This window comes from Gossypium arboreum, chromosome 3, assembly GCF_025698485.1.
Source record: "Gossypium arboreum isolate Shixiya-1 chromosome 3, ASM2569848v2, whole genome shotgun sequence".
NCBI classification, from domain to species: domain Eukaryota; kingdom Viridiplantae; phylum Streptophyta; class Magnoliopsida; order Malvales; family Malvaceae; genus Gossypium; species Gossypium arboreum.
In genome coordinates, this window is record NC_069072.1 from 135,361,353 (window position 1) to 135,377,124 (window position 15,772).

Consider the following 15,772-nt stretch of genomic DNA (forward strand, 5'->3'; position numbering starts at 1 on the left):
GATGAAAAAAGAGTGAAGAAAACAGTGTAACGTGAAATGCAAATTTATATTAGGCAGCCTCATATTAAACAAATTTTATAAAACAATATTCTTCCAATACAACCTAGTCTTTTATGTACAATATCACTCTACAAGCATCTTCCATCAAAAGAAATATATTCAATCGCGACAAGTCTGAGATTCGAATCCTAATATCTGCAATCCCTTCCCCTATTCCAAACTACGCCCTCCATTATATCGAAAAAGAACTATTGTGAGTCGATGAAATACTAGTGTACAACCGGCATCCTACACAAAATGTGGGAGTTTCAAGTTAGGAGTCAAAGTGTTCAATTATGAGTTCAGCAGCAGCACCCATTGTACCAACCCCTCCAATGCCAAGCAAGGCCAGAGCAAGCTCCTCCTCATGCCATTGTCTTAATCCCTTGCTTAGCCTCCTTAACACGTCTACATCCACCTCTAGGACCCAATTTGGGGTGCATCCAACCATTAGACTTACGAGTCCCGACACATAGGCATGCCATGTGGCTCCATCACAACCGAGCGATATCTTTCCATCTAGTGCACTTGCAAGGAACTCCATGTGTGAACCAAGGATTTTGGGTCTCCGCTTTGATGCTGATGAAGAAGAATCAACTCCCCAAGCAAAAGCACCACAAAGCACTGTGAAATATGCAAGTGCATATCCACCGAGCATTGCCACGAGCCCTGATCCTTGATCCCGGTCAGACCTATGAACGGATATGAACCAAGAAGGTAAAGTTTCCTTTATCAATGATTGAACCAGACCATGGCCACCAGACAACCATACTATAGAAGCAGCTAGGGAGGCTGCAAGTTTCACCCTTGTCATTGCTGCAGCAAGAGAAACCTGCCCGTATTTCATTCCATTCTTGCTTCTCTTCAGCTTGTCTAGTTTCTGTTTTGGGAGACCACTGCATGCTATTTCTCTCACGGAATGCATCAAGAGAGAAACCACCTCTTCTGTTATGAACACAATATCTCTGATGGAACGGTAAACACGTAGATAGAGAATCCCTGGAGCAACAGGTGAAAGCCCACCACAGAAATGTGATCCAAATCCATGGCCAAGAAGAGCTCCAACACCACCATTGCTGGAGATTGGTGCGATGTTCAAGCCAAGGGTGGCAGTGAAACAGCTTTTAAGAAGCTGGACGATAGCATCACTGTTATGGAGAAAAGCAGTGCGAGATGCAGAAAAGACAAGGAAGTCAAACCACCGCTTTGCCTTTTGAGTCCATAGGGAAGCCACAATTGGCATGCAAGGCCATGGACAGTCTGCTGCAAGGGACTCCAAAGCTGGACCAGCCAAATTGAGAAATCTTTCCGAGGTTTTGTCGATTTTATAAGTAATGGTGAGACTTACAAAAGCAGCCAACGGTAGTGGAAGAGTAGCTGGAGAGCTACCACCTGTTATTGCATTATGCATCAGTCATACAATCACAAAAATGCCGTTGCCATTCAATAAAGACATAGGAATGAGTAACTATAAATGCAAGTCCAGATCACAATCCGTAAACTTTAATGTTATAAATAATCAGAATTTAAGATGGCAACGTTAAAAACCTGCAGAGAGTCTAGGGACATCAACACCGGTGGCTGCTAGAATCTTTTTGATATGCTCTTCAACATTGGACAAATTTGCAGCAGGGCTTGGCCAGTCCATACCGTTCATAACAACAGGTTTCCATACACATCGACTTACTTCAGCAGAGAAGTAGCTAACAATGGTTGCCAAAGATGCAGGAAGAAAATCAGCTAAATCCTTTAGCCCTGAGACATTAAAAAGATTCTGGTTATAACAATATTTATTTATCAGACCTAAGCATCATATCTAGGTGTCACATTAATTCACATAAAAGTAGTTCTTTTCCACGTCTCCCCTTTCCTATGCATCCTCTTCCCCCTCTTTTTACATGGTTCAACAAGTCAAGTTTACTTAGCCATGTGGAAACCAATCTATGATTTCATCCCACATCAAAACATATAGATGGAGGGGTGGCATTTAGCCCAAAAGGCCTCAACCATTATCGTTTTCACCCAAGAGAAACAGCTCCTTGCTAAATGACATTTGTCCTGAACAGCAATATGTATGACTCTCGTCTTCCTCATTATGCATTAGTGCATAAAGACAAAAATGAGATACGCACACCAGACTAACCTGTAGCCAGCTCACGTGGAGAAAGTTTTCCATGAGCACATGCTGTTAAAGCAGCATCAACAACATAAGGAACAGCTTCCAGGATATCCCAGGCAGGCAACTCTGGTTTCAGAGAGTTATCCTCGATTCCAGCACCTGATGAACTACTACTTCCAGAAGTAACAAAAGTTATCGACTGGCTTCCTTTATTAATCTTTCTGAACATCATGTTAAGAAGTCTATCCACTGTCTGATGAACAGTAGTTCCATGAACAAGGCCGGAGAGTGTTGCAGCTATACATCTTTGATGTTGCCGATACCAGACCTTTAACTTAGGAAATGAATCCAGAAATACAGGCTCCGGGGATGAGGAACTCGCAACTTCTGAGAGTCTCCTTTTGTTTCGGTCCTTGTGGGTGTTTTCAGAAGACAATAAATGGGAGTTCCGGACTAACAAAAGGTATTCGGGAGTCAGCTGGGATCCAACTGTTGGTACATCACCAACTCCATGTTCAATAGGAGGATGATTAAACCTCCATAGCTTCAGAAGAAGAGCAAATGCATTAGAAAAAACTGCGTGAGGAGAGATTTCTTCCCCTGAGGGGAGAGTCCACGAGAGATTAGGCACACATGACCCAAAAACTTCACATATCGGCATCAATGAACAAGCAAGCTGTGGGACCTGGCAAGACAGAAGAAGAAAGCAATAAAATCTACCTAATAGCTCAAATAAAGGTCTTCATCGATAAACAACTTACATTCATGAACAAACAAGAATATGAATTATATAAATCACATTTGTTATATAAAATTTGTTTGTAGTTTACATATATGGGAATTTTGCTTGGAAGGAAACTTCTAATCCTCCTATATGTAAGTAAAGCTAAAAGGAATAAATAGTGTTCAGATTAGAATGCCCTTGATAATATAGACGGCACTGCCTGTAATGATAGACAAATGAAAGACTTTCTCAGAATTTTTATTTATCCACTTCATATTTTGAAAATGGGTTGGTTGAATTTAAAAATACTTTCATTGAATAAGGAAACAATCCAATCCAATGCTGACCCATTTTCTCATTGAGCGAGGGGTATGAAATAATTTAGATTGATTTTTCAATCAAAAGCACTATGGTCATTATATGTTTATTTGATGGTGTGACTAAAATAGAAAGAGCATAAAAAACTTTCCATCAAGATATACATAACTTTAACCAATTAACCGTTCTAGTTTCAGATCATTTTGAACCAGTAGCAATGTGTCATGGCCAGTAAAAGAGCCCTGATTCTACATTAAAGCATAAGCTGTCATTTCTAAAATCTAAGTTCGAACGAAAGAATTCATTCTTGCATTCTACTTAAATTAAAACTGCTTAGAAACTTAACAATTTAGCTCCCGAAGGAGATGCCGGTATTCCTCGAAGAAGTCAAGAATATCTTTGAATCAAAGTATTACTGAGGTAAAGAAACTATATCAATGTGACAGATAAAGATATACTATTATTCATTCATGAAAGTTTGTGAAACTAGAAGCAATATCACTCATTAACTGTGGAAGGGATATGCTTACGTAAGTTAGCAAATCATACCAAGCCATGTAGTGAGAAAATCTGGACACAATCGACAGATGCTATTCCCACGATTAGTACATTCAACATAGGAGCATAATCTATCAAATGGCTGTCACTTCCAGTGAAATCAGCAGGAACCGGAGGAGACATCAATCTAGTTATAAATTGAACTGTATATTCCTGCATGCATATATAACCAACATAATTAGAAAGCAAGGATAATAAAAAGACAATATAAAAAGCAAAAAAAAAAAAAAAAAGGAGAAAACCCAAAGGAGAAATGGGAAGAACCATTCAGTGTTACAAAATATGCAGTTACATGAAAGATTACGGCATCTGCATAAGGGTCACAAATGAAATATGCTAAAATGAAAAGGAATATTAATCTTATTACCTGTATATTCCAGCCACGAATTAGAGAAGCTCCACAAAGAATTGTAGCAGCAGATATCTTCTCATCTTCTGATCCATTGACCGCAATCTCAAAAATTTTCTCCAGCTCTGCTAAGCTTCCATCAAATCCATGAGCTTAAATTCAGTTGCTTTACCCTTGGTAAATTTACAAAAAAGAGCAACTGATATACCTGGCTTCAGGAAAGAAAAAGGAATAACTGAAGACCAGGTCAAATCAACAAAAACTAAAGATATTTGAAAACTTGTATATATCAAGATCACTCAGTTTTGCATTTGAGAGTCCGGTTTAATGTTATTATATTGTTTTGCATGCCAGATCTTTCCTCCTGTTATTGATTCTTACATTTGAGATTTTATCACTCACACAGGTAATATATAAAACTTTTCCTGTAAATATGAACTTCGATCCAATGCACAATATGATGCATAGACTTTGGTTTACTGCAATTGTATGCATGAAAATTTGATTTTGATTCAGTTTTCATATACCACTAACACTATCACCTACCTAGCAGTACATGCACAAACAACTATATTCACTCTAAGTTTCATCACAATTGCACCAAATCAAAATTCCTGTATCACATTATACATTGAATCAAAGTTTATGTGTAATTTTGGGATCTATCCCCATAAAAATATCCATACACATAAAGCGAATAACACCCTCCAACCTAATGCACACTATAACGCTCTCCTCAACCTTCGCATATACAGTAAGGGAACTAGAAGTTGCACATTGGTAGTAGTCGCCTATTTTATGTGTGTGGAATTGATACCTATAAAGTTGATAATTCCCTTTAACCTAACAAGCACTACAAAGCCTTGCCATTACTAAGTAGCATAGGACAGAAACTTTTTGGAAAAAAAAGGAGAGTATGAAAACAAAAGCATAATTTAAGAGAGATAAATATGTATACCTGGAAGCTGGGCTTGAAACAAGAGCATTAATCATTACCGAAGTAAGTGGGGCCCCCTTCATGAATGATGACCAACCAGGTGCCTGAGCTGGCACACTATAAGGTAGTTGGTTAATCCGTCCATTCACATAACCTGGCCAATAATATGCTGACGTATCTAGTAGATTTCTTGCAATACAAGCCTCAATAATCAGATGGCGCAAGTTTCCAGCTGCAAACAAGTTCACAGCATAAGATTAGAAAGTGCTAAAAATGTAAAGGCAGAAGAATAATAAAAAATAGATCAAATTTCATGATAGGAACTTGGTGGTAGAAATCAATTTCAGAAAATTTCAAAAATGTGTTCTGGGTATTAAAGGTTTCTGGTGCAGCACAAACCAGAACCAATGGTAATTCTTGACTATTTTCTTTAAATGACTGCATTACACATATGTTCATCCATCCAATGCAACAACTTTTTCTGGGGAGAAAAGGATTACTTCTTCTATTTCTTTTCTCTTTAGTGTTTAATAAGAAGCTGACACAGTGCCCCAAGAATTAAGGAACCCTTTTGGAATCATCAGTCATCACTTTACCCTGAAGCTCCAATGCTTCTTGACTTCTGATGATTTTAAGTTACAAGATTATACTTTGCTATGTTTTTTCTTTTCCTTTTTTCTGGTCATACAATAGTGCAGACAGATGCACATTGCAACATAAGTACCAGTGAAGCAAGAAGTTGAACCAAACTAATAAGTTCAGTCTCATCTTTCTAAGGGCTTTGCCATGGTTTGGGTCCAGTGGAAAGCAATTAAGATGGTTTTGTAATAATTTTACAGCAGATCAGTTGGGAAAGTAAAAGGAACCTCCGACTGAACCAATTATATATCTTACAAGAATGTAAAAGAACATATTTTCAAAATTCCAAGTTTTATAAGTTTAGTGTTAAAAGAACTGAACCTAACTTGGTAAAATTTTCAACATTGAAACCATTCCTAGAATTTTCCACCCCCATCCCTACAAAAGGTTTGGCTTCCCAATTATCTTCTCTGGTCGATGTCTAACAGAAAAGGAAACCACCTACGGATTTAATCACTGCCTATTAACATGTGCGCACGGATTAGACTCCAAACTTGTGACAAAAAGTGGTCAGCAATATCGATCAATAGAACAAGATATTACTTACAACAACTGAAAGGCATGTCTTTGATATTGACGCACTCAAAGTATGCACTCCCAACATTGATTCCTGACACAAACAGCATTGCTTTGGCAGCTGCCTGATTTGCTGCAGAAACAACAAACTTAGGAGGAGCTAACAAGCCTTGATAATCACCAAGTACTTGTAGGCTGGAGACCAGATCAGCACGACGTTTCCTGGGAAACTTCATTTCTTTCCAGTGATTGGTGGAGCCGTATTCTGTTTCATCAGTTGGCGCACCCTCCTCCTCCTCGATAAGATCAGCAACCACAAGAGTCATAATAGAAAGTAGCATGCACAAACGTGTATCTAACCGGGGCATTGGACCTTCAATGGGATCTCTTTCCTAACAGTTAATTCAGAACTAAAGGTAAGATACATCAAACGGACTACTTCATATACCTGAAAACTAAAGAATAATATACCGCTGAAGAATACACCTACAATAGATTCAGAGTGAATGTAGTGTTTGTTATAAAAAGAAAGAAACTTAGTCGGTCAAGCAAAGCAAGAACTTTTTTCCTTTTATATATTCTAGGCTTGAAAGCATAAATCTTTTAACAAATTAGTAATGTTACTATTGTGAATTTAAGTACACCAATACCAGATAAAACTTTTACACTTTTAAGAGCATTAAAATTTAAGGCATTTCGGAGCTGAAAAGTTACAGGGACAGAAGTCTTCGTAAATTTTGGAATGCTTTAAGAAGACTTCAGATTCTCTGTTCAGAATATAGTAATCATTCAGAGAAAAAAGTGCAGAAAATTTCTGAACATTAGAAGAAGTTCTAACCCTTTGAACAAGCCGAAGTGATGCAACCCAAAGGCCTAAAAAGGTGTCATGCCAGTTAGTGCCATTTATTGCTTGAAGAGTTTTAGTAAGACCTGCACAGTACGAAACTTAATTGTTTACATTCTGGCATATCGTTTTTGCTACAACAGGCTACCTACCATTTTGAACTGAAAATACCATCTTCAACCAAAGAAGATATCCAACTTTACCTGTTATAATTTCAACAGCACTTGTTGTGTTAACTAGATAACCATCCATAGCATCTTCTAATACCATATCAAGAGGGAGCCAAAGATCAGAGTGACTAGCTCCAGGGCATAGACTGACTGAAGAAGCTAGAGATCCAAAAGCCATAACAGCATGGAACTTTTGCCGCGAACTTGTTTTGCATTCTCTAGACAAAAAAATGCGACTATCTGATGTCAACTCTAGAAGAGCCTCAGAAGTTAAAACCTTCGAGTTTTTCAATGCTGCTGAATTTGCCCCAAGAAGCTCCAAACTCTGAATGAAGCTTACCCAATGAGAGGACCTGACAAGTGGTGTAAGATTGATAAGCGATAATCAAACCAAAAAAAAGGGTTATGTTTTGTTCAAATAGAACACGCTCAACAGAAAGGAACCTGAAAGGATAACTGACCTAAATTTACCAAACAAATAATTAAAGAACTTTCTCTGATACACATACAGAAGCATGCATGCATACACACCCACCTCGTTGAATGTATGCACTTACAGATAAAACAATGAGGAAACAGTATCCAGTTTATTCCTTTGAGATTAACTAAGATAAGAACACTTACCACTCCAATGCTTGGAAAACTAAAATGCACTGGACAAACAAGAACACATAAAAGTCAAGAGGGATTGTGAAAGTTAACAAGATACATACATGTTTCGCCGTGCCAGGTAAAGAATCCTAGAAGTCACTTTATTTTGCAGAAATTGTCCAATTATCTCAATAGCCATTGTAGTATTGAAATTCTGCAACCTCTCACGATATGCGATATTCTTCTCGTCATACATATCATGACCATCTATCTCCATTTCTTGAGGTTTAATTGCCCATCTAGACACCTTTTCCTCAGTAAGTTCTAGCAAACCCTCATCATCTAATGATGCATCTAACAACTGCCACACAATTGAAAAGATGAACTCAACCACCAAAATGGCAGGTTCTGTTGTTTGAAGACCAAAAATCTCGGAAAGATGAAGAGTAGCATCTATTGATTCCATGACCCTGTATGAAGGGAAAGCACAGAAATTACAAACAAAAACTGATAATAATTGGTATAATCTAAAATGGTCATTTTAATCAAAAGCATTTGAATGGTGTTGAAGGATCAAAGCTCATTATAGACTTAATAATATCCAACACAGGAACATAAAATATTTTAAAAGTGTCCCCATTGGTTACTAAGGTCCAAGAGTCATATCTTTAAAGATTTGAAGGCATCTAATCGATGTCCAACACGGTTATATTAGGGTAAAGTCAAATCTGCACTTAACATAGATTGGAACAACTTTTAACATATAAATTTCCGTCTGGGAACTGAGTTCATGTACATCAAAATTGCAGAATAATGAAACCTTTTTTTTTTTTGGTTCAAATTAAGCAATCATAAGGGCCAATACGATGAAGTTCTTGGGTAGCAAACCTACTTCTGCATTTTCCAAGCCCCTGCTATTCTTCTTTTCTTAATCTATATGGTTCAATGAGCCTTAATTGTTCTAATACAATATTTATAGCCATTATATTATGGTCTAAAATGTTCTAGAAAGGTCAAAGTTGATGAGATAGTAAAAGGTATTCATGGTTGAAGTATTTTCCACAATGTCATAGTTTAAATATGTCATGAGAACAAAATCTAAATAGTGCTTTTGTAAATTAAGCGAACAACCCTTTGGATTTACCAGAACAACCATGAAAGGCTCTGTGTAGTTTAGCAAGAAACTAGCAAGTATAGCCTAAAGAACACTTAGGAGTTAGTTATGATACTAACACATCTTCAGATATTAAAACTGAAGCACAATGATCATGTTGAAGACAGAATCTGGTTATTATAATACACGTGAAACAAAATTAGTCAGTTCTGATAAAGATATAGTGATATGCAATAATACATTACTCATACTCATTCGCAAAGACCTTTTCTGTAATGTAATATTCAAAGCTGCAAACTAAACATTTTTTCCTATCTTCTTCTCTATACCATCTTTTGCTAGCTGAATTTATATATGTTTGATTTTTTTTTTATATTGTTTGTGTGTGAGTGTGTGTGTGTAGAAGTGTGTCAAATAATACATGCAATAAGAACTCGAGGAACTCACTCTTGGTAATCAAGTCCATTAATTTGACACTTGAGTGCAAAAGCATGTCTTTTAAGAAGTTCCAAGTAAAGCCTATAAGCAGCTGGATGGGAACGCCGACTCGGAATTACTCTGTAGAAAGAAATTTACCAACAAAGTGAGAGAACTAGATATGTAAAAAATATAGCATCGGAACCATAAGAATTCCATCACTAACTAATAGCAGATTGAAATTAGAAGACAATATTATTTGCATTGCTCACCTGAAACTCAAATTTACATCCCTTATCCAAAATATAAGAAAATAAGTTGAATAAATACATATAAAGAAAAAAATAAGCTCCGATAGAGTTTCCTACTGGATAATGTATTTCTTTTCTTTTGAAGTACTAGACATTTTAATTAATCAGGCATCACAATGGCAAGCATCCAATAGTTGAGAAAACTAAAAGGAAAAGAATGAAAATAGAGGCCATTAGAATCAAAAACTATTTAAGTAAAAGCTTAAGAACAGTTAAATAAACTGTTTGACTTTCTAGTTGCTGACTTTTCTTTTTCCACTATAGTTGATGGAATTTGACTTTAAGCCCAATGCTTTGTTCTCCACTTATCATACCTTTCCCCTTTTCTTATCAAATCTCTCATTACCCTGAATAACAAATAAGGAAGCTACATAATCACTAATAAAGAAAAAAAAACCTATAGAAAATAGATTACTACGAAGATCATCTTCAGATTGTATTTAAAGAAATATAAAACGATAAATCTTTTAGTTTTTAAATTATTTTTCAAATCTATCTAAATCTCCAAGAAACTGAAATATCCAATTAAAACTCTAGAAGGGGGGGACAAGTGAGGGACTTGAAATGAATCAAATTTACCATTAACACACATCGAACTATTCATCATCCATGAACAAATATCTCACAACTTCAACAAAAACCCAGAATCTAAAACCTCTCAAAAACCAGGAACACCCAAGAAAGTAAAGGAAAAATACACAACCTTTGTGAAAGCAGAGCAATAACAAGCAAAGGAGGAATGATCTTCATCATCAAAGCTTTATCCAAAAACTTCCATAGAATTGGGATATTGTTATCCCAACAAATGTAGTTAACCAGCACGTGGGCCAACTCAGTTGAAGGCAAAGCAATCCCTGAGGTACCCAAACTTGAAGACACTTGTAAAGCCCAGAGCAAAGGATCAATACCCTTCTCTTTTGCCACCTTTGTTTGTTCCACCACCTCTTCCCACAGCCTGCTGCTTTGCAAGCTAAACTCCATTGGTCTAAAGCTCCACAATAAGCAGCCACCTTTGGTTCCTTTCTGTTTTTGTAATGCAAAAAAAAAAAAATCACAGTTTTGAGGAAAAGAGTGGTGGAGTTTGAGGGAAAAGGCTTAAGAATGGAGGCCCCTTTTTTTTATAATTATTTTTGAAGTTATTTTTCCTTGTCCTTTTTTGTTTTTCCTTTTATTTTTGGATTTTGAGCAATAAATCTGGCATAATTTGAGAAAGTCAAATATGGAGAAGGGCAGTGGTGGCTATTTTAGACAAAGACATTTCTTAAATGGGTTATTTACATAATGAGTCCCTTACTATAGTTTATACGTTACATTGGTACTAACTTCAATCATTCTAATTAAATTCCCAAAAGGCATAATGACTTTTTGGACCCTCTAACTTTACAACCAAATCACCCTAAAATAAACGGAAAAGTTAACTTCGTTTAATATTACTGATGTGGCATCCACATGTATACCACATTAGCAATTAATTATTTTTTAAATATAAAAAATATTTTTATACTCTTTTTAAAAAATTTTAAATTTTAAAAAGTTTTTAATTGTTGATGTAGCATCCACGTGGCAATCCAAGTATATGACATGTCAGCAAAGTTAATATACGTTAATTTTTCTTTCTATTTTGAGGTGATTTGACAAATAACGTAAGTTTAAAGGTTAGAAAAGGCAAAAAAAAAAAATAAAATGAATGGTTAAAATAATTTTTTATAAAGTTAGAGGACCCAATAAGTTATTGTACCTTTTAAAAAATTAGTGTATTAATCAAATCCTTCTATTAGCCTAATAGATAAATTAGGATTCAAAGTCTATCTTAAATTTAAAGTGGAACATATTTAAAACAAATATATTAAATTTTATATGTACTTTCTGCATTAATAACTTATATTTAACTCCTAAAATCGCCAGTGTTCTTAAAATTTATGATTATTTCAGTTTTTCAACAAATCAAATTCATAATTGTATGTGTCACTTACATTTTGATTTTTGTGTTTTAAATGTACTTAATGTCATTTTTGTGGTCTCATTTAACATTTGAATTGATGGGCTGGGTTGATAAAAGGACTAATCATATGAAATTTGATCTTTTAAAGATTCAATTAAAATGATTTAAAGTTGAAGGACCAATTCAAAATCTTAACCACGATCTGGGGTTGTCGAGAGAAAATTAAACCTATAAACAATACTAATAAAAAAAATTTGTAAGGACATAACCTATAATTTAAACATTTGATAGTGTCATTTTTGTATAAAACAGTTTTTCATAATATATATCTGCTCTTTTTATACGATATTTAAAATTATTTATAATATCTCTCTAACCTTTAAATATGAAATACGCTTCAAAAATATATTTTCCACCATTTTAATAGTTTTTCTTTCATGATAATTTATATTTTCCATAATTTTATTCAAAAATATATTTTTGAGTTAAGTTATTAAAATTCAGTTAATAATAACTGATTTTATCTTTTTAATGTTATTCTATGTATTTAATTAATAAAATTTTAATAATAAATATTTGTAATTTTAGATAAATTTTTACATATAATCATATAAATATATTTTTATACAATTTTGAATAATTTAATTTATATTAAATGATAATTAGAAAAGAATTTTAACCTCCACTCCATATCGAGAAATAATATATATATATATATATATATATATATATAAATTAGCAATTGAATGGATCTCTTAGTTTGCAATATTTTATGTTAATATTAAATAATAATAATAATAATAATTAGGTCAAATGTATGTTATTCTAATAATGTTTTAATTTCATTGCTTAAATCATGGGAGCAGTGCCCACATGGTATGACTGTATTACAGATTTAAATAAAGAATATTTTTTTTTTGAGGAAATTTAACTAAGAATAGTTCTTTTAATTAAAATTGGTATTTAAGAGGGTAAAATTGTCCGCTAAGTAATTTTGGACCAACCCCTAAAAATATAAAATCAGATTTCATTAATATTAAATTTTGTCAAAATCTATAAATAATATTAAGATAATGTCCAACAATGCAAAAACATCTTTATAATAATATTTGTTATTTTTAAACAGATTAACTTTTTAATTATTTTATAATTAAATTAGTATTTAGTTGGCTTATAATAATAACTTAATTAGATATTTAAATATAATATAAATACATAATCGACTAAATCATTTAAATTTAAATCTTTAGTTGACACAAATCTCGAGTTTGATTCTTTATCAATCTTATCAAAAATAATATAATAAACACAACAAGCTAAGATTTAATTAGATAAAATTAACATAATATAGTTTTTAATAATCTCATTATAAGTTCTAATCATATCTGCTTTTGTTTTTACTCCATATCTAGAACTATTTATAATCTCTCCCCAACCCATAAATAGAAGTATAATGCATTTTATCGTACTTAAACTCACGTCTTTTTACATAAACAATAATATTTATACTAATTAAACTATAATTCAAGCTAGAAGGAAAATGAAAGGGAAAAGGTAGGGGTTAGGTAGGAATTTGCATGAACAGATATTGTAGGGTTAAACCTTCCTTTATTAGATAAAATTAAGTTTAAGGAATCATAAAAACTCAAAAAAAAAAAAAAAAAAGGACCCACCGCTCACCACACAAAATGGAAGACTTACAAACATCCAAACTCCTTTATATGTTTGATACCAAAAAAATATTATTGTGTATACTTCACACTAACCCCCAAATATGTTGTCTTCATCAATGGAGGAAATGGGAAGGAAAAAATCGATTGGAGGTGTAATTTTGTATTAAGTCCCCGTACTCTTCAAACATTTCAAATTTTAATCTCTTCTGGTTCTGGTTTTAATTCTAGGAATTTAGTTCTCTATTTTTTAAATTTCAAGTCCAATTGTTAGTATTGTTTATTTTTTTTGTTTTAAAAAAAAAAACTCATTGTGTGGTAATTAAGAAAAGAACATTGTAATGAACCTGAATTTAACAAAATAATTTTAACAATATTAACAATTGAACTTAAATTTTGAAATCTCAAAAGTATAAGAATCAAATTCTAAATTTACAAAGAGTACATGGATGTATGACATATTTTAACCAGTTATAATTTCAAATTCAATTCAACAAAAATCCATTATCGGAGTTTAATTTATAAATCACACGAGAGACTAAATTCCTAAGAGTTTGAAGAAGATAAGGACTTAGAGTGAAATTAAACCTCAATTGGAGTATAAAGTGTACTTTAAAAAAATAAATAAAATAAAAATAAAATAAAATAAAACTCTAGTGGTTAGGGTAGGTAAAGACGATGACAGGGGGATGAGAATTGGCCCCTCAATTCCTACTCCTTAAGTGATAATCATAATATTGGCACATATTAGCTGCAGGAAAGGAATTGGAAGGTGGAAAAAAGAGAGAACCTTATCTTTTTTTACATTGAAATATAACTTTTTATATAAAATATATAAATTTCCATATATTAATTATATCTGTATATTCATATCATCCAGCATATTGTATATTTTACAATAATAAAAATATAATTTTATTATTTTAATAGTTTATATTTTTGTCGATTGAGTCTTAACTCTATTGGTATAAGTATTGTTATCAATATAGGAGAAAGTGGGTTCAAGTGTGATGAAACGTGTTATTCTCCTATTTAAGGATCAAAGAGGAGCTGGGTTAAAAAAAATAAATATGATCAGAACTTATAATGAAATTATTTAAAAAAAAAGAGTTGATATCTTTATAATTTTTAGAAGATTAAATATGATAAATGATAAAATAAAATTTTACTATTATCAATTTAAAATTTCATAAATTTTAATATATTATGAAACTTTTCATTTTAAGATAGATCAAGACCTTGTCAAACTCTCTAACTCCGCCCCTGATTCAAGCATCATGAAGGTGGTAGGTAAAGGACGAAGTGGAGGTGACTTTAATCTGTTAGGGCTTATTAGTTAGGGGAAAGTGATGTATTGGGGCCACCCTATCATTATCCTCGAAGTCTCAACAAATACGGTTCAACCCCCTCCACCTTCACCATTGACATTGACATTCACATAAAATAAGTAATTAATTGATATGAAAAATAAATAAGAAATGGCAGTGGTAGATCCATAAAATCCTCCACTTTGATGCTGGTTTTGGCTTTGTGAGATTGTGCTTTTTGTTCAAGGAAGAAGAGAATATGTTGTTTTGTTTTGTTTGTTTCTCGGGAAAAATTAATTATATAATAATACAAGGACCTGCATATTTAATGCCAGAAAAAGGAATCTAAGACACCGTTTTTGGCTAACTCAGCACCAATCATCTGCTAAACTACTAGTTTATGATCCTATGAATACTGTTACACCTATCGGTTTAGATCTGAAATTGAAAATTTGATAAATTTAAATTCAAAATCCATCTATTAAAATGATCAAACTAAAAAAAACTCTCAAACACAAATGAACCAAACCTAAAATAATTCAGTCCAAAATTATACAAACCCAAAATTGACTCAAATCTAAAATAATTCGAACTCAAAATTCTAAATTAAGGTTTTCATAATTAGATTGGTGGCCGAACCAATCAAGCCACCGGTTCAATTAAATAAATTTACAAAAAATAAATTTAAAAAAAATTATTTAAACTGATTTTTTTAACCCGATTCAATCAGTACGCATTGATTTACAAATCAATTGATCTAACATCTCTCTTCAGACTAATACTCGATCGGTTCCTTATCTAAACATTTTGATTCAAATAATTATATTTTAAACCGAAATGACTTAAAAATTTTAAAACCCGTTTTCAACACACAAAAACCAACACCAACTCAAAGGAATAAGTTAGGTGAAATGGTCCACTCACCACTATCTGATCTCATCAGGATAGATAAAATGAAGCAGGGTTGTTAAAAGTGGTAAAAGAATAAATATCAGAGAATTCCAACTATTTTAGATGATGATGAGTATCCACGTCCTTCAATATAATTTTGTCAAATTTTGATATTTATATAATAGAAAAGGGGGTGCCTAACCCACACCCCAAACCACCAAAACACCAAGACGGCAAAGCCAAGCAAACATAATTGAAAAACAGTTATGTTCATAATGATGAAACCCAGTAATATTAAACAAAAAGGGTCTAAATG

At 33.2% G+C, this 15,772-nt stretch overlaps 1 protein-coding gene across 1 annotated transcript; it reads right to left on the reverse strand.

Moving 5' to 3' along the window:
- Nucleotides 1–43: 43 nt before the first annotated feature.
- On the reverse strand, nt 44–10,880 carry LOC108476214 (mediator of RNA polymerase II transcription subunit 33A). The gene is made up of 12 exons (XM_017778356.2): nt 10,350–10,880; nt 9,366–9,476; nt 7,927–8,274; nt 7,247–7,566; nt 7,038–7,129; nt 6,231–6,591; nt 5,066–5,276; nt 4,126–4,240; nt 3,750–3,911; nt 2,183–2,843; nt 1,588–1,794; nt 44–1,431 (listed from the first exon to the last, which is right to left on the reverse strand). Exons 1-12 carry the CDS (start codon nt 10,625–10,627, stop codon nt 314–316), a joined length of 3,984 nt encoding a protein of 1,327 aa, XP_017633845.1. The 5' UTR covers nt 10,628–10,880; the 3' UTR covers nt 44–313.
- Nucleotides 10,881–15,772: the final 4,892 nt, after the last annotated feature.

Bases quoted from the DNA above. Each gene is read 5' to 3' on its own strand.
- LOC108476214 (XM_017778356.2), bottom strand. From the start codon at position 10,627: ATGGAGTTTAGCTTGCAAAGCAGCAGGCTGTGGGAAGAGGTGGTGGAA. The intron at 7,567-7,926 runs GTATGTATCTTG...ACCACTTGTCAG, and splicing joins TACCTGGCACGGCGAAACAT to GTCCTCTCATTGGGTAAGCT. The intron at 4,241-5,065 runs GTATACATATTT...ATTTGATGGAAG, and splicing joins GTTTCAAGCCCAGCTTCCAG to CTTAGCAGAGCTGGAGAAAA.